The sequence below is a fragment of the Eleginops maclovinus genome, chromosome 12 (assembly GCF_036324505.1).
Source record: "Eleginops maclovinus isolate JMC-PN-2008 ecotype Puerto Natales chromosome 12, JC_Emac_rtc_rv5, whole genome shotgun sequence".
In the NCBI taxonomy this organism is placed as follows: Eukaryota; Metazoa; Chordata; class Actinopteri; order Perciformes; family Eleginopidae; genus Eleginops; species Eleginops maclovinus.
The window spans coordinates 7,381,164-7,403,191 of NC_086360.1; the positions used below are offsets into that span (position 1 = coordinate 7,381,164).

Sequence of the window (22,028 nt, forward strand, 5' to 3'; positions counted from 1 at the left end):
CTCTTATCCAAAAATGGGTAGGCAGCAGTTCAGAGATTCTCTGTCAATAAAGCCCTTGACAATATGCCGCCTCATGTTCTTTTACAAGTTGAGGGTACTTCAGTAGATCAGAGCCAGTAGGAGGGATCTGCCATGCAGACTTTGAGAACCCAAACCACCTAAAATACAAAAAACCTATAAAAATCCCTTTATTAAGCACAACAAAAGAACCATATAGAATAATATAAACCCTAAGTGCAAATAAAGTCAATAAATTCACTATAAAGCTCTGAAGACACAGTTAACGTTCCTGTAAGTCTTAAGGGGCCCTATCACACTTTTGGGGGGTTTTCCTTTCCTGTAGTGTGTTATTTAGGTTTCTGTACATGTAAATGGTCTGCAAAGGCTAAAATCCCTCCAGAGGGAGTTCCTCTCACACACACTCCCAATCCCCATTCCTGACACGCCTCCATTAGACTCCTTTGTTTACTTCTTTAACACAGTGACATCACTACGTTACACTCCCGCTTATATTTGCTAGCGCTCTAACACATTGTTAGTGATAGGCTAAGGGGCGGGGCAACTCAAACTAGTCGACCAATCACAACAAAGTCGGCCAGCTAACCAATCAGAGCAGACTGGGCTCTGGTTTCAGACAGAGGGTGAAAAGAGGTGCTGCAGCACAGGCAGTATGAGAACAATAAAGAGCTTTAAGAGCACATTTGTATGTGGTGATATCTAAAGGTGTTTTTGAGATTTAATTAAAATAATTGTCATGAATAGTTAGTTATCTGTGATGTTTGCTCATTTATTTAGCTCATGTAGGACCAGTGAGGCCAGTGTAATACTTGTACACCTGTCGTGGAAAAGTCAGTTAAAAAACATTCCTACAATGAATTCACAAAAGGTCAACCTGTCTCCAGGCACACACTGTATCTCATCTTTAATATTAAACAAAAAAAACTGGAACAGACATCTGACGAGACTTTCATGGCCCTCTTATCTCATCTATTGAATGAAAGACAAGGGAGGGAAAGGGAGATGAAAGTTGATGATGTTTTCAAAGTGGAGGGAGGGAATCTTGAACTCTGTGACATGAAGGAAAAAGACAATCTCACTATCAGGTTCACAACACCCTACTGCCATGGTCCTACAGGGCATTTGGCCCGTGCAAACTGGTTTGAGTGGTGTTCTTGTGTTTAGTCTGGTAGTCTAGCTGAGCTGCCTGTGCAGATACACATAGAGGCCACTTAACAGGCTACACCCTGCGTTTAAATGTGACTCGAAGGAAACCAGTCTAACATCAACCTGCCTGAGCTGGTGAAATGTGCATCTGAAGTGGTGCAGCAAAGAAATAACACCAATAGTGTGGTACAGAAATGCAACAACAAAGAAATCTGTTACATCGCTGAAGTCTGTTACAATACTAAAGGCAAAAAACTACAAACTAACGGATACAAAATCCTATAAGTATTATCAATGCAAAATCACCATATTTTCTAGAATTAAGCACACCAAAAACAAGTTAAGGATCAATATGAAATATTATACCATGTTGGAAAAACATCTATAAGGATATAAAATGCCACTACATAGTTCCATAAATGCACTTAAACCCCAAGTAAGAGTGTTTGAGTAACTTAGACAGAGCAAACTAAGTTGTATTAACATATTTCAAAATCCTTTTTAAATGCCTTTTGACCAATGTTTGCATGAATTAAATGGTGTTTAGAGGTGGTATAATGTGAAAACAGCAAAGAATTTAGTATTCTGTGATTCTAAAAGGGGGATAGAAAGGAAACAAATCAACCAGCAAAATCATAATAATAATAATAATAATAATAATAATAATACATTCAAAATAATACACCTTTTTTACTATAGTTAACACATAGCAAAGAAAGTTTAGAAAACATTAAGAATACTATGGACACATAAAATGACCACCTGGCCAATTTGAATTAAAATGCCCATTATGTCACTTATCAGAGCCGTATGTGCACTTTGAGCTCCTGTAAGTGTATTTAAGTGACTTGTAAATAGGATTATCTTTTTGAAAAGCTATTACATCTGTACCACATGCAACTTAAATAACTTTTGCATGATTGACGGGATGTTTTAGGGTGTTTTTGTTTACCTGGAAGAAGTGGCGACAAAGTCTCCATCCAGCAGCCTCATCTTGCAGAACAACACTCCGTTGACAAAAGGCACAGCGGTCAGCTCCTCCAGCGTCAGATGCGTCTGGAACTTGAATTTCTTCTTTTTCACGAAGAACGCCATTGTTTCAGTGTCTTCACTCACATAAAACACGGCTAACGCCACCAGAAAATATTGAAAGCGAACACTAAAGGAAATTTCCCTGCTGAGAAATACTTTTAGTGATTTTATGCTGTGTTTTCATGCGAGCTTCTCTTCTCACTGATGATTCGGCGCAGAAATCTAAAAAAAACAAATGCAAATATTTACGTTAATAACATGTCTAAACGTAGAGAAAACTTGAACGTCTCTCGTTAAAAAGCGACAAAAGACTTACCGGGAGACATTTCGGTTGCTTTACTAGCGGCACAACAACATACAATGACAGAAAAAGAGGTTTCTCGTCCGTTTACCTTCGGGACCGAGAGGAGGAACTTTGCGCCAGTAGTAGCATCAAGCTAGGCGATAGCGCGCCTGCTGACTACCGGTTACTACTTTTCAGAATAAAGCTCAAATCTATATACATTCTAAAAACTTCACAAAACATTCAAATGTGACACTACTTAGACATAATTGTACACTACAAAAAGAGGTGAATAAACTAAAGCCTATGTATCTTGTTCCTATGTTGGAGAGGTGCTGACTTTTGCATAGCTGTTCCCATGGGCCCATTGTCTCATAATGCAGCAAGCCAGTGGTGCATGAAGTTAGGAAGTGATTGTATGAAATGTAAAGAAGCCCTAAGGTTTATTATAGTATTTAAAAATATTTAGAGTTACATTAAAAGCATATAGGCGATGCATAAATAAAAATAACGTGTTAATACTTGAAAAAAGCCACCCGAAAAGTCAAAGTAACATTTACCTGCTGTATATTGCCTGTGTTTGTAAAGCACTCAGATCATGTTTTGTTTCGTTTTTATTTGAAAGAATATTGGAAAACTGGTCCTTCTTATACGTTTTTTTTTCACTTTCTTTACATAAATGATACATACTATATTAATATGGTGATATACAAACGACAAGTATGTGATAAAAACATATATCAAGTTTGAAATGATATAATTTAATTACATAGACCTTTGTTTTTTAATTAAATGTTTTTCCTACAGCTTGTAATTGACCTGTGTCCAAATTTATCACACCATATAGTCAACATAAGAAGTTATTATTTAGGTAGGCTACATCTAAAGTTATGATGTAGAATTAATTCAAGCAAATTAAATCCAGTTAACTTCTGCAGATACGTTTTTCTGATTTTACTGTTGAATGCAAATCACTTAGCTTCGCTCTCTAACCAGCTCACCCTCGTTAGCTTGACACAGCTCCGTGGAGCCTCGTTCCAGGCCAGTCATTCTGCAGCCTCAGCGGAGAAACAGCGCCACCGCGTGGCGATAGTCTGTCAGTTCAATGATGTTTACTTGAGGAACTTTTGTTAATTACCTTCCCTGGACATTTATGTTTGCAACTTTTGGCTATATATGTACATATTTTTGTATTTTATTTCTTCCATTTGACATCGTAAAAATGGAAATTTTATTTCAGTGATAAACAATTGAGCTGCTGTTTAGTTCATCAATGAATCAGTCTATGTCCCCTGAGGTTTTAAAATTCACTCACAAAGGATACTTAATATCAAATGTGTTCCCAATTTCCCATTCATTATTATTCAATTCTACAGTGTGTCTTAAATTAACTAAATTAATAACAATATATTATTTATAACATTAAGGTGTTTCATCCTATAGATCACAATAGTATTTTTGTGGTATCATCTCTGTAATTTGTATATGATTACATTTAGGCATATCTGTGAATAAATGTTTGTTTTTCATAAAGTACTTAAACACTAGATTATTGAGTTGTAAGTAAATGTCATACTTTTATCTTGCAACAGAGGGCAGCAGAGTACTGCATAAAAGCAAAGACAATATATCCAACACTTATATTAACCAGTTAGTCCATACAGCAGCACTTTTTTATAAATATGTCTCTATAGTGTGTAACGCTAGTAAAAAATAAGATATATTATTATTGTTATTATTATTATTATTATTATTATTATTATTATTATTATTATTATTATTATTATTATTATTATTATTATTATTATTATTATTATTATATCATTATAATCAAAACAAAAAAACCTAAAAATAAGGAAAGTGGGGTCAATTCATTATTAAGTAGTAGCTCAGTTTCAACTCTTCTACCAGTTTGGTTTTGGTGTTGGTGGATTTTTATGGTGTTTTTATTTTACCTGGCACAAATATGGCTTGAATCTCTTTCTGCCATTTCTGATACTAGCGCTCAGATATGATTCCGATTCTTCAAAATGTGCTATTTTCTTTCATGATTAGATGAAAAAAATGTTTCTTTCACAGAAAAATAAGCTGTAAATAGAGAGAATGCTGGAATTTAAATGATGATCACACTTATGACCTGTGCTATCTTGTAGCATTTCTAGACTGATTTTAAAGAAAAGGAAAAAGGGTACTGGGCTGATGGGATATATACCTGACCAACCAAGAGTGGGACAATTTAAACTATACTAAATACAATTGTAAAACATGAATGTAAATCAAAATTAAAGAACTAACTATGTACATGCTCCATTGTAACTGAGTGTCTTTATGTCTCTTGGGTCATAAAACAGAAATAAATAATGTAGAAAACCCTTTATAATGATGCTGTTCTCCAAATTGGGTCCAAAATATCAAAGTATATTGAAAAAGAAATATAAGGTTTCAAAGTTTCAAGGTTTTATTGGTCATATGCACAGCATATACAACGTATATGTTGGCAATGAAAATCTTATATCCCATGCTCCTCCAACAACTCAACATACATGGTGCAAATAAGATAAATAAAATGCAAAAAGAGAGAAGAATATTTACAATAACAACAATAAAGATTTAAGGATGTGAAATATATACATATGTGGAATACATTGAAAGTATTTAAATACTTTACACTGTTGAATGAGGAGGTATGGACAGATGCATATATTATGTATAGCAGATGTATATGGCAGATATGTATAATATATAGATATGTGTACTATAAACAGATATGTATGGCAGATGTGTATAATATATATGTATGTGTGTACTATAAACAGATGTGAGTAGACATTCACAGAGCTCAGGAGTTCAGCAGTCTTATAGCCTGTGGTATAAAACTGTCCCTGAGTCTGGTGGTCTTGGTCCGGATGCTGCGGTACCGTCTGCCAGACGGCAGCAGACAGAACAGATTGTTGCTGGGGTGATGGGGGTCCTTTAATATCCTACCGGCCTTCTTCCTACACCGCTGGGTGTAGAGGTCCTCCATGGATGGCAGCTCTGTCCTGGTGATGTGCTGAGCAGTTTTCACCACCCTCTGTAGAGTCTTACGGTTGAGGGCGGTGCAACTGCCATACCAGGCGGTGATGCAGCCAGTCAGGATACTCTCGATGGTGCACCTGTAGAAGTTGCAGAGTATCCTGGAGTCCATGTTGAACTTCCGCAGCCTGCGGAGGAAGAAGAGCCGCTGTCGAGCCGTCTTGGATATGACCCTGGTGTGATGTGTCCATGTCAGGTCCTCACTGATGTTTACCCCGAGGAACCGGAAGCTGCTGACTCTCTCCACAGGAGTCCCGTCGATGGTGATGGGTGTGTGTGCCTCTCTCTGCCTCTTCCTGTAGTCCACAATCAGCTCCTTTGTTTTGCTGACGTTGAGATGGAGGTTGTTGTCCTGGCACCAAGATGTCAGGGCTCGGACCTCCTCTCTGTACGCCATCTCGTCGCCAACTGTGATCAGGCCGATGACGGTCGTGTCGCCAGCAAACTTGATGATGGTGTTGGAGCTGTGTGTGGCCACGCAGTCGTGCGTGAACAGGGAGTAGAGGAGAGGGCTGAGCACACAACCCTGAGGGGCTCCGGTGTTGAGGCTCAAGGTGGAGGATGTGATGTTCCCCATCCACACTGCCTGGGATCTGCCCGTCAGGAAGCTCAGGATCCAGTCACAGAGGGCGCTGTTGAGCCCAAGGTCCCTGAGCTTAATGATGAGCTTGGAGGGCACAATGGTGTTGAATGCTGAACTGTAGTCAATGAACAGCATTCTCACATAAGTGTTCCTCTGGTCCAGGTGGGAGAAGGCAGTGTGGAGGGTGAGGGAGATGGCATCATCCATGGACCAGAGAGATCATTGACTTCAGGAGGAAGAGGACGTCTCCACAGCCCCTGTGCATTCTGGGAGAGGATGTGGCTGTTGTGGAGGACTACAAGTACCTTGGAGTGCACCTCGACAATGGACTGCTCCAACTCTGCTGTCACAAGGACAGATACAGGAGAACATTCCTGCCTATACTGCCATAACCCTGTACAATAATTCCCCTCTGGCTGGCAGACAACTCACTGCTCCATAGCCTCTCTGTTAACTGGACATAACATGTACACTTTACATTGTACATATATATTGTATTTTCATTTAATTTTCCCTTACATTGCACTATTTTATCTGTATATTTCTTGTTTTTATTTCTTTTGTATTGTATTTTGCTGTGGTAATGAAAAAATGTCCCACTTTTTTTCTTTGTAACTCAATGCTGATTTAAACCTTTGTAGACCTTTTACATTCACAAAAACATAACACACTAAGGCCGAAAGGACAGGTAAAACACCCCAAAAGCATAATAGGGCCCCTTTAAGCAAAACATTCTTCCGTTTTCTTTGTACTAAGGCTGTTGTGACTCAAAGACAAAGTGAACCTTTGGTGATAAGAAACATCCTGTTACCTGTCAGTCCCAACAACAACCACCCCCATAACAACCATAAAAAGATAATTATCTAACGCTGAGACTCAGGTGCTAGACAACAGATCATTGTGTTGTAGTGCGCTGCTGTTGATACCACTGCGGCCCTCCCACCCCACCCCACCACCACCACCTTTCCCCTGTTTTATTCCTGCAGAGAGGGACTGTTTGTCTGATCCTGAAGGTTAAAGTGTCTCTGTCTCTGCACTTTATCGGTTACCTCCAGCTGAGTGACGCAGGTTATTCAATAACAGCAGCCACACCAACATGTTTTCAACTGCTGAACTTGCAAACTGCTGAAAACATTGTAAAAATATCCAGATCTTTAAAGCCATAGCTGGAAAATACCTTAGTATTTTATTATTATTATTATTATTATTATTATTATTATTATTATTATTATTATTATTATTAAAGGTCAGTTTTGAGGACCTGGTTTCTGGTTTAAAAAATTGTATATTGTATATTGTAAATTGTATTCCACAACTGTGCATTTCAGCATTCATATTATAATACACCATCGTGTAGTATTCATGTATGTTGTAGTCATTTTAACTCTAATTTCTTATTCATATAAATATACAAATTCTTAAATGTAGCTACTGTGCCAAAACCTTATTTACCCCAGGTTAAATAAAGTATTCTGATTCTGACACTTTAGAGGTAAATAATGTGGTGGAGGACAAACTCAGATTATACACAGAAATATTTATAGAAATAGTACAGTCTTAATGCAAGTCTGGCATTCAACATGTTGCTGGTGTAAGTTAAGTTGTTTTGGACCGAGTTGTGGTCAGCAGGGCTCTGTGCAGGGTTTCTGTGTCGAGGTTGTCAGCAAAACACTTGGAAAACAACACTGTCATGGTTGTCATGCAGAGACAGAAAGGGGCTAACTTGTCTAAAATACAATCTTTATGCTGCAGCAAGATTTGTATGTTTTGTGCATTCCGCCGGCGTACCTTCAGATCCATTTTTGGCTTTTTGTGCTCCTTCTTTTCCCAGTTCATTTTCCCCAGCCTTCGTCCCCTGTTCCTTTCTACCTCAAAGGAACATGTCATCCTGAGCACAGGCTTGAATTGCACAATCAGATCAGAATCTGAATAAGAAATACTTTATTTATCCCAAAGTGGGACATTTTTTCATTGCCACAGCAAAATACAATACAAAAGAAATAAAAACAAGAAATATACGGATAAAATAGTGCAAGGTAAGGGAAAATTAAATGAAAATACAATATATATGTACAATGTAAAGTGTACATGTAAAGTGTATCTCCAGTTAACAGAGAGGCTATGGAGCAGTGAGTTGTCTGCCAGCCAGAGGGGAATTATTGTACAGGGTTATGGCAGTATAGGTAGGAATGTTCTCCTGTATCTGTCCTTGTGACAGCGGAGTTGGAGCAGTCCATTGTCAAGGTGCACTCCAAGGTACTTGTAGTCCTCCACAACAGCCACATCCTCTCCCAGAATGCACAGGGGCTGTGGAGACGTCCTCTTCCTCCTGAAGTCAATGACCATCTCTCTGGTCTTGGCCACATTCAGAAGTAGATGGTTTCTTCCAGTCCACTCCACGAAATCATCCACCAGCGCTCTGTAATCCTCCTCCCATCCATCTTTTATACACCCTACCACTGCAGAGTCATTCGAAAATATCTGCAGGTGGCATGAGTTGTATTGAAAGTCAGTGGTGGACAGCACAGTCCCCTGTGGGGCTCCTACCAACCACTACATCAGACAGGACACTGCCCAGCCGGACATACTGTGGCCTGTCTGTGAGGTAGTTGGTAATCCAGGAGATGGTGGACGTGTCTACCCTCATAGTCTGCAGCTTGTCACTCAGTAGCTTTGGCTGGATCGTGTTGAATGAACCTCGCTCACTTTTTGTCAAAATCTAACCTATTGTACTATTTTGATATCTGTGATCTGTTACTGTGTTTACTGCATGTGAGTTTCTTTCATATTTATTGTTTTTAAATAATGAATATGTCTGTTTTGATGTCTCAAATGAGTCAACTGAAACTATTAAGAAAGAATTATGTGGATCTATACTTGGCTGCAAATTAAAAAATGTCTACGATAATTATTTAACTGCTTTTAAATCTTTATAAAAAAGTGTTTGTTTATTTAATGCAAAACCCACAAATAAAATGTGATATTTTTCTAATCCAGGACTGGATAGCAAACTGCCCAGGTTATTTGTGTATTAATTGGTGGATAGGACTTTACTTAATTGTCCACTTTGTGTGAACTTGCACTACTGAAACACAAACTAAACAAAGGTGGGCCCTCTCTTTTAAATGGGGTTTGAATGAAGCGTATACATGCATTCTCAATATTTATTATTTCAATATTTATTATTATTTCCCAGCAGTGCCTCACACAGGGATTTTAGTCCCAGTTCGCCTCCTAGGCCCTGCTGTGGTGCCCTTGAGCAAGGCACCGGACACCTCTAATCCCCCCCCCCCATTGCTCCCCGGGTGCTGCACAATAGCTGCCCACTGCTCCTAGTACTAGGATGGGTTAAATGCAGAGGACAAATGTTCCTGTGTGTGCTCTGCTGTGTGCATGTATGTGACAAATAAAGAGAGTTTCATCCTCCGATTCTACTTCTATTCTAGTTGTTGTAGGAGATCATGGCAAATATTCCGCCAATTGGACCCACTGACCTCTTCTACAACTATTTGAATGAAACTAAACATTGGATTGGTCAAATTTTCAGTAGCTGGATGAAAGGAGAGACGGGATTGGTTGTTCATTGTCAAACCCTCCACATAAAAGAAGGCGGGACCGAGCCGGGGTCCATCAATGGGCGGCCTCAGCGATTGGTCAGTAGTAAAATTACGTTTTTATGAAGGCACTACAGCCAATGATGTAGAGCTATCCGGGAAGAGGCGTGGTAATGACGATATTGCTCAGAAACTGGTGCTTCCTTACCGGCATTTCAGTATTACCCCGTGGAGGAGTTTCACTGACAGAGGCGCGCTATTTATTTATTTATTGTAGTGTATTTTAACATTTACGGAACCCAAGATGCTCAGCCTGTGCCTTTACGTCCCGGTCTCCAACTCAGACCAAGTTGAGGTGGAATATTTTGAGTCTAACAGACTGCCGTTGGAGCTGAAGTCTCTGTTTAACAAACTGAGCGTGTTCCTACCTTCCCAGGAGTTTTCATCCTACCAAAGATGGCGAAAGGTAAAAATGTCACTTGTTATCGTTTTATATCTCAATATACATTCTGTGTAGCTGTATAACCAATCATTTATTAATATATAATTACTATGATTGTCACTAGATCTTTATTTCCGGCCACCGGAAGAATTAGCGTGGTTTTGTCAAAAGCCTTACGACTAGGCCACAATTAGGTGACCGGCTTCAAAAGAGCTGCAACAGCATTTACATTTGTTTAAACATGTGGCAAAGCCACTGTACAACTATTTATATATTTTTAAACTCAAATTGTTAAATGTTGATTCACTTTTTGTCTATTAAATGTAATTCCCATTCATTTTTTTAATACTGACCTGAACCGCGCGGGCTACAATTTTCCACCCTAAAAAGGAATGTATGCTATGAAAGAAAGTAGAGTAACGAAAGGCAGTATTTGCTGCCATTTCCACATTTTTTAAACTGAAAATGTAATGTGAAAATAAAATTAAACTTAAAGACCAGTATGAATGTTATTTCATAAATGTGTGCAATGCAATCAAACTATTCAGGTTATGCCCTTAACTCACTATTTGTAAATTGCTAAAATATGTGTATGGCCCTTTTTATTGAATATTTATGTAAGCCAAAGATCCATTGTAAGACCAAAAAAGGGAGGTCACATCTCTTCCCTCCCTACATTTTAAAAATGTGGTTTCTGCTGAACATTGCATCTTTTTAGGGTTAAGAAACTCGTGTTACTGACACATGAAATCAAAATCTGGCACTCATTGATTTTGTGATGAAAGGTTGCACTGAGCTGTGACTAATGCTCCATCAGCAATCTATTGGTCACTGACCTATCCAAGAACTAGCCTAACCATTTTAGTTCTTGGACTCGGCTGACGTTCACATTTTTGTGCACAAACCAATTGTAATACAGACCTATTCAGTAAACACATTTTTAGTTGTGGCAACACCATTTAGCACCTTTTGCCTCCAGTCAACTCAACTATGATATTTGTGTTTGATTCTTGAATTAGACTTCAGGGAAAAGGGCCCCACATGCAGCACAGGAATGGGAATGCATCTAACTGTATGCATGTGTACAGGTAGTAAAATGTGAGCTGCAGGGATGTCCTGCAGAGTGTGGTTACAGTGTGACAGTCATATGCCTGTCCTGTGTGTTAGCAGCAGTGTCAGATATCAGCGCTGGACTGCTGGTGTCCTCATCTTGTTTTAGGCTGAGCAGGTTAGCGCTGGATTACAACAGTTGTCTGCCTGCCGTTGAGGTCAAACATAGATCAGATCTTACTATCTAATTACCCCCTACACACACTCTTGGGAAAATGGACGTCATAAGTCATTCAAGAACACTTTTCAGCTTAGTAAAAGGCCAATGTGCTGTCCTACATGGTCATAAACCACAAGGCAGAACAGCTTGTCTCTTGGACTGCAGGACTGGCAGGCAGACAGTACATTCCAGAACATGTGACAGTGACCTATGTGAAAATATTGTACTACCACACTTAGTTTGCGCCTTTGCATTTTGAAAGAATACTTGTACTTTCTATCCCTCCCAATAAGCCTTATTTTTCAAACATTACACTTTTATTTGATGTTAAGTACAATGTCTCACTGTGCATTTATTTTTCCTTGCAGAAAACTTTCAAAAGGGAAGAAAGTAACTCAGATGGACAGCTGGACTTTGAAGAGTTTGTCCACTATCTACAGGACTACGAGAAAGACCTAAAGCTGGTGGTGAAAAGCCTCACCAGTAAGAATGCAGGTATGAGGCGCTCACGTTGTAGATGTGTCAGTGCTCGCTTGGTGTCATCTTTCACCCTGATGATAGTTCACCTGCATTGTGGGAGACCTTTTTCTTACAACTGTGTTCCCTTTTTTAGGCTACGTTGATTCTCAGGAGTTCATGCAGTCCCTCCAGGACCTTGGTGTGCATATTTCTCCACAGGATGCGGAGAAAGCCCTTCAAAGGTAATTTCCTCTCAGTTTCATCCACTGCTGCTGTTCTTTGTTGGATAAAGGGGCTAACATTATTTTAATTTATTTTTTAAAGCATGGATAAGAACGGAATGATAACTATCAGCAGTAAAGACTGGAGCAACTACCCAGTAGAGGAGAAGACCGAGAACATCCCTGAAATCATCCTCTACTGGAAGCACTCTACGGTACGTTTAGCCATTTACACATTTAGCCTCCAAAATACCCACAGGAAGAAACACTTGTGCTGTGACAGGGAGTATCTGATTCAAGGAACCAGACATTTCTGCTCTCTGTATCCGGTGTTGGTGTTCAATACATCTTGTGATGTTTTTTTTTTCACATAGCCATCTCAAATAAAAGGCTATCAGGACGTCTGATAATGTTATCTGGAACTAATCAAAGGGCAGAGTGTGTTACACATTCCGTTTGGAAAAAGTCAACTGAAGAGCTAGATCTCTTAACGCTCTTTCAGCACAAACCATGAGTCAGTAATAAAGCCATATTAAGCTATGTCCGAAGGATTTTTCTGCGGTTATGTAACGCAGAGCAGCAGCCAGTCAGAGCAGGTTGAGGTTAAAGTGCTATAGCTGCGCTCCTGCAAAAGGGTAGCAGGATCTTGGGTGTTATTTCAAGGAAGGTCTTTCTAATGAGTCCAGCTGCCTCAACTTTGCAGGAGACACTGACAGAGTAAACCAGGGCCAGGAATAGAGCGGGAGTCTCCACCCTCCTGGGGGCCAAGCCGTAACTCGTGATTTGAAGAGGAAACATGAGCTGCTAGGGTCATTTCCCTCTAAAAGAAAATAAATAAAAAATCTGATATTAAATTGGTTTGGGGGTCACCTGTTAAATCCCCACAGCAACACCAGTGAGACCCTCCACCGGCTGAGAATGGGGAGGCTGTTGATGCCCTCTAATTTGAGATGTGCAATAGATAGTTGCAAATTAAATTAAGTCACAATGATAAGTCAAAGATATAATTGACTAAATGTATTTTAGGACTTGTTGAAGAGGGCCACAGATCTGAAGCTGCGGGTTTACTCAGAACCAGTTTTACCTTATGGAGCCTCGTTAACATCATAGCTCAGATTTCAAAGCAGTGCAGCAGGTTCCTTATTACCCACGATCTGTAAAGATGGCGCAGCTGCAAATGTCCTTTGGCCTGCAGTCATTGCGGGATTAATGGCGCCATTCATCTTCTCTGTATCTAATACTTCACGTCTGTTGTGTTGGCAGATATTCGATGTGGGTGAGAACCTGATGGTGCCCGATGAGTTCACTGTAGAGGAGAAGCAGACTGGGATGTGGTGGAAGCACCTGGTTGCAGGCGGAGGAGCTGGAGCCGTTTCAAGGACCTTCACGGCTCCACTGGATCGACTCAAAGTCATGATGCAGGTAAGACTAAATTGATTCCCACGGTAAATCTCATTCTAATTTTGACTGAAGTTGGGGAATGTGTTCTTCAATTCTCCCTGCCATGACAACTACACCTTTTGACGGGGAAGCTGTTGAAAATCTTACAGTAGATTTATCAGCAGCTTGTGGGTGATTTTAGCTGGAAGCTTTTTGTCACAATTGATAAGAAACCCAATTGCGAAAGACTGAGTTACTTAAGCGCAATAAGCCAGTTAATATTTGACACTCAGTGTGTCAGAGTAGGGTTCCAGAGTAACCGTCAAAGCCAGAACACACCAGCGACCAATGGCTGCGCACATTCGCTCATCACACCCATGGCCACATACACTTTGCCATCAGCGATGGGATGGGTCAATGGCCCCAAAGTGCGTCACTAATGGAAGATTTACTTTGAGCCCATGTTGATTAGGAGTTATTTGCTTTGGCCATCTCCCAGCGATTAATAAAACAGACCTTGTTTTGGAAAGATCATCTCAAATATCAATTGTCATTGTGTAAGTGTCAGTTAAATCAGATCTTTTAAAGACATTAACAATTATAATTTCTTCCCCCTCAGGTTTATGGATCCCGAACCAACAACATGTGCATCATGACCGGGATGATGCAGATGATCAGAGAGGGTGGTACGAGGTCATTGTGGCGAGGAAACGGTGTGAACATCATCAAAATCGCCCCGGAGACGGCCCTAAAGTTCATGGCATATGAGCAGGTATGATGATCAGCTTTGCTTTGCCTAAAATAAATCAATAATGATGCTAATGTTCCTGTATTAATGTGTTTTCTTTATCTATGGGCTTGTGCAGATAAAAAAATTAATCTGCAACGATAGGCAGACTCTAGGGATCATGGACCGATTTGTTGCAGGATCTCTGGCCGGAGTGATGGCACAGAGCACAATCTACCCCATGGAGGTGATTACCAGCTTAATTACATCCACTCTTAAATAAAAAGCCAGCTGGAAACTGTATAGAGGAGTTCTCAAGACCTTTATAATTAAACAGAATCCACTTTTTCTGGCCCCCAGGTCCTGAAAACCCGTCTTGCTCTGAGGAAAACCGGGCAGTACTCGAGTATCTCGGACTGTGCGAAGCAGATTTTCAGGAGAGAGGGACTCTGTGCTTTTTATAAAGGCTATATCCCCAACATGCTGGGCATCATCCCCTACGCAGGCATCGACCTGGCAGTGTACGAGGTGAGCAGTACTGCAGTCCCAAATGTTGCAGTGTTAAACCTGTGGGTCTATCTTTAGCCCTAAATATGTTCCTCACTTTACCTAATTAACACATACCAAACAACATTGTACTGAGAAAAATGCGAGTGCCTTTTTCCTCATCGCTTTCTACTCTATCCTCAGACGCTGAAGAACCACTACCTGCAGCAGTACGGCACCAACAGCACCGACCCCGGCATAGTGGTCCTGCTGGCCTGCGGCACCGTGTCCAGCACCTGCGGTCAGCTCGCCAGTTATCCTCTGGCTCTGGTCCGCACTCGCATGCAAGCACAAGGTGAGGCTCCTGAAATGCTGCACCTTAGTCACAGCTTTGCTCATACCAAAATGATGGCGTAGATAAGAATGTGGAACAGGTTCCTTTTAGAAATGCGAAGTAAAAATAATCTATATAAGGAAGTATCAGCTTCTTAAAGGACCACACATACTTTTATGTTTCTTTAGATGATGGAGGGACTTTAACAGAGGTGGTTCAGACAATGTCCTAATTTTATTTATTGAAAAGAAAAGAAATATAAATAATAATAGAATTCAAAACCTAAATCCATCGCTATTTCTCCCTTTTATTTGTCACAGCTTTGTTTCTTGCGTTGTGTGTAACCCTTTTCTTTTTTGTATTTACAGCAGCAGTGGAAGGCAGCCAACAGATGACCATGTCCGGTCTCTTCAGGCAGATCTTGCAGACTGAGGGCCCGACGGGGCTGTACAGGGGCCTCGCCCCCAACTTCCTCAAAGTCATCCCCGCTGTTAGCATTAGCTACGTGGTGTACGAGCATTTGAAGACACAGCTGGGGGTGAAATCGCGTTGAAGCTCACCCTCATGACACTTCTGAAGATTGATGTGACCCTCACCCCCTCCGTCGCCTACAAATCCTGCCAGGGAAACCCAAGGACCTTTTGGTTCTTGTAGCGACCTCATTCTGTGAATGTCTGCGCTAATATGAAAGACGAGAAAGGACACTTAAGTTGAAAAGGTGGAGGATATGGACTCTGTGAGCTCACGCTGTCGGGATTGTAAACTGCTGCTATTTGTTTTTCTTTTTTTGAAAGAGCTGTTGAGAGTTGATCTGAGAAAAATGATGGATGTGGGTGATCAGTTAATGGAGGACCAAATGATTAGTTTTTCCTGCTGTTTGGTGCCTTTTTCATATTAGTGTGACATTGAAAGGTCTGGGCAGTTTACCAGCATTTGTGGTATGCAAGTTTTGGGGGGGGGGAAACTCCAATTACGAGTACCTTTTAAGATGGCAGATAGCATTAATAAGCAGTTTCATTATTCAACCATTCTGCCTATAGGAAAAAATGTGTTCTTAACTGAGAGAATTTTGCACATGTGAGTTTGATCTCTCCATCCCTTTCCCGAATGAATGGATGGATGGATGGATGGATGACAGGATTTCCTGAATGCCAGTCTGCAGTATTTATTTCCTTTCATCCTGTATTTATTGTTTTAATGTCTCGGAGAGGAAGGAGGTACAATGCTGCGTGATTCTGAAGAGCCAAATGTGCGACCTTTATAAATGCAGTGTCTGTATTCAGGGTAAAAACTAACAGCGACAGCCTTAACATGTGCCTTTTGAAACGCTAAATATAGTTGTCTGGTGAAATGTTGAAAATGTGTTTTTTGCCTCTACTCATAAGTCATAGCTAATGTTTGACCTGGGAAATAACTTTTTTTTTTGCCTGTGCAAACTTCTTCAGGTTATGTCTGTTAATGTGTAGATGTTCTTGCCCGTTTTCAAGGTATTGATGTCTTTAATGTTCACCTCAGGTTAAGGGCAGGTTATTGTTTAATTCACAGAAAAGCACACTACATGTTTACTGAGGAAACCACAGGCTTTAAAAAAAGATGGGTGACATGATGCACTTTAATCAATGCTGGAAGGGCCTCTGAATGAATGTCATATCAATCCATGTATTGGAATGTAATTATTCTTTTGTAAAGAATGACTTTTAGTCTTGTTTTAATGGACCATTTTGATGCAAATAAATGCAAATTCTTGTAATACTGGGTCTCCGATGTCTTTCTCTGTATGATTTGTATCAAATCGCATTACTATAACATTTTCACCTCAACCACAAGCTACATTATTCCTACTTTTCAATAGCTAATTTAATCACGCGAACACAAGATAAACACTTTTTTTAATTTTTTATAAACTAACTCTTATAAAGATGTAATTTCCTTAATTTTCCTAATCTCTAGAGCTAGACATATAACCAGTTTATTTTACTGCAGATTTATCAGTATTGGTGTTCGCGTAAAAAAATGTGTATCCGTAGAAAACACGTTGACTTCCTCCTTTGCGCACAGTACACCTATTATGTCCCACGCAGTCCTGCCGTACCTAAACAAGGAAGAGGCAACAACAGGATGGATAACACAGAACCAGAGATAAAATGGCCATATATTACGTTGACTAGATGCAGTACAACTCTATGGACTGCATATCTATTTTTGTAACGTGGTTAAAATGTGTTTTACGATAAATGTATTTGTCTTATAAAATAACGATGTTGTTGCTAACCAGGCTAGCTAGTTAGCAGCAGCAGCAGCAGCGGTGCTAATGAATGATATTGAAAATGGGGCAGAACATGTTCCGGACCGGGTTTCTGGTCCGGGCCACACACACCGTGCTCACCTGGGTCATTACCCTCATACTGTTCCTGCACAACACAGGTAAGTTCATTTAGACTGATAAAACGTATCTGAAACTTCTAGCATCGTGACAGACCACTAGTCTATAGCAACAAGCACACTTGGCTTCAGAAGGATTATAGTAACAGTAGTAATAGTACAATAGTTAAATAGTTAAAGAATGGCTTCATAGGTTCGCTAAAGGCCCAAATATAATAGTATTTGCATAGTCGTAACTTCAAAAGCCCTCTCAATGCATTGGGTATTATTTATGCTCCTTTTTTTTAATCTTGTATTGTATTCATCGTTATAGTAGTCCTGCGTTTTAAATGTTACTTAGGTAAAATAACGATAAAGTTAAAGTATGTGTACAATCGGAAAAATGTACTTTAAGTATTAAAGTTTAAAAAGACGATGTTAAAACGAACCTCCACATTATTTAAAGTAGGCACTATATCAAACTAGATATAGTGTCTTAAATTATGCATCGTAATATGCCACACAGTCTATTTCTGGTGTTAAAGACTCCATAATAGTAAAGTGGTGTAATTTTCTTGGCCTAATAGACTGTTCTAGCCTCCCTATTATTTGCTTTTACCTATTTGTTTGAAGCAAAAACTGGATTCGCTTCTAGGAAATGTTTCATTTATGCAAGAGAAATTTTAATGATTTAATGTTGTATTTTCCTGGGCTTCATTTCTATTTTACAAGTTTCTGAAGTTTCCCGACGGTTCTAGGCCATATATTCCAACTGTTGATTAGATTAACTAACTATAGGATGAAATCACCAATAGTCTTATTGCAGCACTTTTGTTTAATTAGGCTGGTTTATCTCTATGGTGTGTGTTTGCAGATCTGCGGAAGTGTGAGGAGCAAGGAGAGCTGCTGCTGCCGCTCCTGTTCTTCCTCCTGGTCGCTCTTTCAGTGCTCTTATACTTTGCTGTTTCTTTAATGGACCCTGGTTTCATTCTCACTGACTCTGTCAAGGTGAGTTTAACCCAACCAAACCTTAAAAAGCAAAGCAGGAACATTATGTCATGTAATTCTGTTTATGTCACTAGAATAGTTACTGTCACCATCAGACTGTCAGGTCTTAAATGGAGCTTAAAACATCTCTCATGATGATGCAATATTATAACGCAACTTTAACAGAAAACTAGACAAGCTGTGCTCTATAATGGAACATCTTTTTACCCTTTCACATGTGGAAATTGATTATCTGAGCTGCGTAGATTAAAGGAGTTAATCCAGAAATCCTTACTGCACTTCATAAAATGGACAGCTATGCTTTTAAGTGATTATAGGTCAACAGCCTACATGCAATTACGTGACGTAAATTCCTGTCCAGGTCAGAGTGTGCGTATTTGTGTGTGTACATTTGTGACCCACGTCATTCTGTGCTGTGTTCAGGGTTCAAATGAGGAAATGGAGTCGATGATTCCTCAGTCTTTGACCCCTCGGCTGCGGCGCTGTGGATACTGCCTGCTGCAGGTAACACCAACTCAGACCGTTCATCAGCACCTGAAGAAAATTTGTATTGATAGTGCCACTTTGGAAAAAAATAATTCAGACAACGTGTTGACTGTGATAGAACAACTAATTAACCTGTGGCATGATGATGTTTGGAAGACCATTTCTACCAATGTGAGATGGGAAATCCTGGTTGTCTTTATTTAGAAAAGCTAAGTCATTATTTGAGTTACTAAGTCAATATTTTTTTCCCGTACAAGCTTTTGATCAGCGCACTGAATCATGCTTTAAAGAAAAAAAGACACTGCAATATTTTTGACATGTTGCTTATACCCTTCCATACCTAGATCTACCTTTTGGATAGTGGATTCACTTCTCCCAGTTACAATACAACCCCTCTCTCTCTCTCCCCCCTCACCTTTTTTTAAGCAGCAGCCAATGAGAGCGAAGCACTGTCAGACGTGTAAGCGCTGCGTCCGTCGCTTCGACCACCACTGCCCCTGGATCGAGAACTGTGTGGGAGAGAGGAACCACCGCTGGTTCATCGTCTACCTGCTGGTGCAGCTGCTCGCTCTGCTGTGGGCGCTACACATCACTCTGTATGTGTCTGCTGAACACTGAACTTCCCCTGTGGTCTTTAAAGATGCCCTATTACGTTTTTAAGGGTTTCCCCTACACACTCCCCTCCCTGCCTGAAATGCCTCCATTGTACCCCTTTGATTACTTCCATAACATAGTGACATCAGTATGTAACACTTGCACTTTTTATTAGCTAGCTACAACACAATGTACAGAAAGTGGTTGACCAATCACAAAAAAGCTGGCCAGCTAACCAATCAGAGGCTAGATTCTATAGATTACACCTATTGAATCTTTCAAATCTATGACCTAAACCTTAACACAACCATTGAATTGGTTGTGATGTGAATGGCAGGTACTGATCGGTGTTGAACACAGCTAGGCAAGACAATCAGCCTGCCAGACCTTGATCAGGGCAGAGAACAGCCCCAAAGACAATAAGTTACTCACCTGAACATTTGTTTTTATCCTCCAGGTCTGGCATATCCCCCAGCCTCACGTGGGAGCAGTGGTTCAGAGTGAACGGGTTCCTGCTTGCGACGCTGGGTGTGGTCGGGGTCTTCTCCATGGTGGTGTTGCTGCTGTTGGGCTGCCACCTGTACCTGGTCTCCATCAACTGCACCACCTGGGAGTTCATGTCACGCCACAGGATCTCCTACCTGAAGAACTGCAGTGACGAGGAGAACCCGTTCGACCGCGGAGTTATCTGTAACCTGTGGGATTTCTTCTGCGTGTGCAGCACGGTGGTGTGGGAGAAAATATACGCCAGAAACACCCCGAACTCTGTCTAGCCTCCAACCAGACGGCACATGACAGTCTAGGGTCAGACGCAACTTTCAGGGAACTAACTCTTATGAATTATTTAATTTGCCCTTTTGGGTAGGACTTTAAAACTTGAGTGGACCATGACATATTTCCTTACTACCTGCGAGCGGTGAGATACAGTGCTTATCAGGTATTGAGCATTGAACTGGTTTTTGCTCATTTACTCAAATTTGTACCAGAGTTTTTAAACATAACAAAGCATAACTCTTTGCTGGAGTATAAACAAGGTTTTCTACAAAAAAACAACGCCCTTTAAACCAATGCTAGCATCTTGCAAAGATGGCAAAGTCGCTCTGAATGTCAGTTTTTATGTTGGCCCAGAACTTTAGACCTGACCGAAATTCCTCAAAAACCTTTAGATGGATTGCCTTTAAATTTTGTACAGACACTCATGTCCCTCAGAGGATGGATCCTATGCACATCAAGGGGTGTAGGGCTTTCCATATTAGCATTTCAGTCTTTTTAATAAATCCAACCACAGTTGTTGATTTATTTTTTCAGCAAGATTACGTGAAACTACTGCCCTGACTTTGAATGCAACGTTTGAGTGCTTGCTGGATGAGTGTAGCACTAGCCAAGTAACCCATAACATTTTGGATTAGAATCACGGGGAAAAGGCACACCATCTTTTTCAGTTATAGAAAAGGCCTTGGCAGGAGTCCTGTCTGATTGATCCTATAGACTACTAATACTTTGTTCCAATCCACCTTACCTATATAATTCAAATATATCATTTCCACACTGACGCCCTGATAGTGTCAGTTCAAGCCTAAACTCTACAGCGCCTACACAAGCATACAGTCTCTCTTTTAAATCCCTCCTCTGTGACTTCATAAAATCAGATTTAAAACCAGCCCAAATAAAAAATGTGTTCATTTATAGAATTACTAGCACTAAATAAAATCTGACTTAAAAATACTGAACAAAACTAAAGATCTGACATTCTGTGGTCATTTATGGTCCTTCTATGATATGTGATTATACAGACTACTACAACTGTTATTAGTTCGCTTGATGGTTATTTTCAGTGGTGGAAAGTACAAATACTCAAGGTACTTTACTTGTTACCATTTAATGCCACATTATAATTCTCAAATATTTTTCACACAGAGAAATCTAGTTACTTTGCAAATTCCAATTATATGTTCAACTTATACATTCTGCATAATAAGTACTTTTGGTTTTGTTACTTTAAATGTATTTTGATACTTTTTGACTGCAGGCCTTTTACTTGACCATCACAACAACATACAATGCCACTGTAACAGAAATGCATTTTCAAAGATCTAAATTATTGAAAACCCGTCCGTGTTTCCTCTCAGGTCTGGTCTCTACTTGCTCTTCTGTAAATCTGTGTGTTGTTGCCTTGTGAGTGTGGTGACCTTCACATTTCAACACCCTTTGCCTTTGTTTCTATACGGCGATTCAGGTCTTATGCCTTTGCTTCTTTATAATGAGAAAATCGTGAGTGAACCAAACATGTTTTCTTACTGTATTTGTTTTGTATTTATTGACAAGAGTACATTAAAACACTAATGATATGCATGTTGTTATAGAGTACATCTGTACAGACTCACATTCCTTGTTCACATTCATACATAAATACAGTACTGACACAAAAGTAATGTATAATATTCAGCAGCATGAACTTAAAGTGCTACAGCGGCTACATCAACGTTGTCTTGATAGAATTCATTCAATTAGCTGACGGCCTTCCCCGGAGGCCAGTTTCTTGCTCAGGGGCACTTCAGCAGGACATACT

At 40.0% G+C, this 22,028-nt stretch overlaps 3 protein-coding genes across 5 annotated transcripts in view; 2 read left to right on the forward strand and 1 right to left on the reverse strand.

Moving 5' to 3' along the window:
• The window catches only part of LOC134873711 (early estrogen-induced gene 1 protein-like), a 29,938-nt gene extending 27,311 nt beyond the window's left edge, over nt 1-2,627 (reverse strand). For both annotated transcript variants that reach the window (XM_063897513.1, XM_063897512.1), the window contains exons 1-2: nt 2,513-2,627; nt 2,117-2,418 (exon numbers count right to left, since the gene is read on the reverse strand). In XM_063897513.1, coding sequence (XP_063753583.1) covers nt 2,117-2,259 — 143 coding nt within the window. In that variant the 5' untranslated portion in view covers nt 2,260-2,418; nt 2,513-2,627. The remainder of the gene's footprint in view (nt 1-2,116; nt 2,419-2,512) is intronic.
• Nucleotides 2,628-9,791: 7,164 nt separating this feature from the next.
• slc25a25a (solute carrier family 25 member 25a) lies at nt 9,792-16,760 on the forward strand. 2 transcript variants are annotated; one of them, XM_063897663.1, is made up of 10 exons: nt 9,792-10,157; nt 11,772-11,898; nt 12,017-12,104; nt 12,187-12,298; nt 13,347-13,505; nt 14,083-14,235; nt 14,330-14,437; nt 14,551-14,718; nt 14,881-15,031; nt 15,382-16,760. In XM_063897663.1, exons 1-10 carry the CDS (start codon nt 9,996-9,998, stop codon nt 15,561-15,563), a joined length of 1,410 nt encoding a protein of 469 aa, XP_063753733.1. In that variant the 5' UTR covers nt 9,792-9,995; the 3' UTR covers nt 15,564-16,760. The 2 variants fall into 2 exon arrangements, with proteins under 2 accessions (XP_063753733.1, XP_063753732.1); XM_063897662.1 differs by having other exon boundaries at nt 9,795-10,157; nt 15,379-16,760.
• Nucleotides 16,761-17,098: 338 nt separating this feature from the next.
• On the forward strand, nt 17,099-21,811 carry LOC134873458 (palmitoyltransferase ZDHHC12-B-like). Its single transcript, XM_063897068.1, has 5 exons — nt 17,099-17,434; nt 18,246-18,379; nt 18,803-18,883; nt 19,295-19,461; nt 19,917-21,811. The coding sequence occupies exons 1-5, from the start codon at nt 17,326-17,328 to the stop codon at nt 20,230-20,232; spliced, it is 807 nt and encodes a 268-aa protein (XP_063753138.1). The 5' UTR covers nt 17,099-17,325; the 3' UTR covers nt 20,233-21,811.
• Nucleotides 21,812-22,028: the final 217 nt, after the last annotated feature.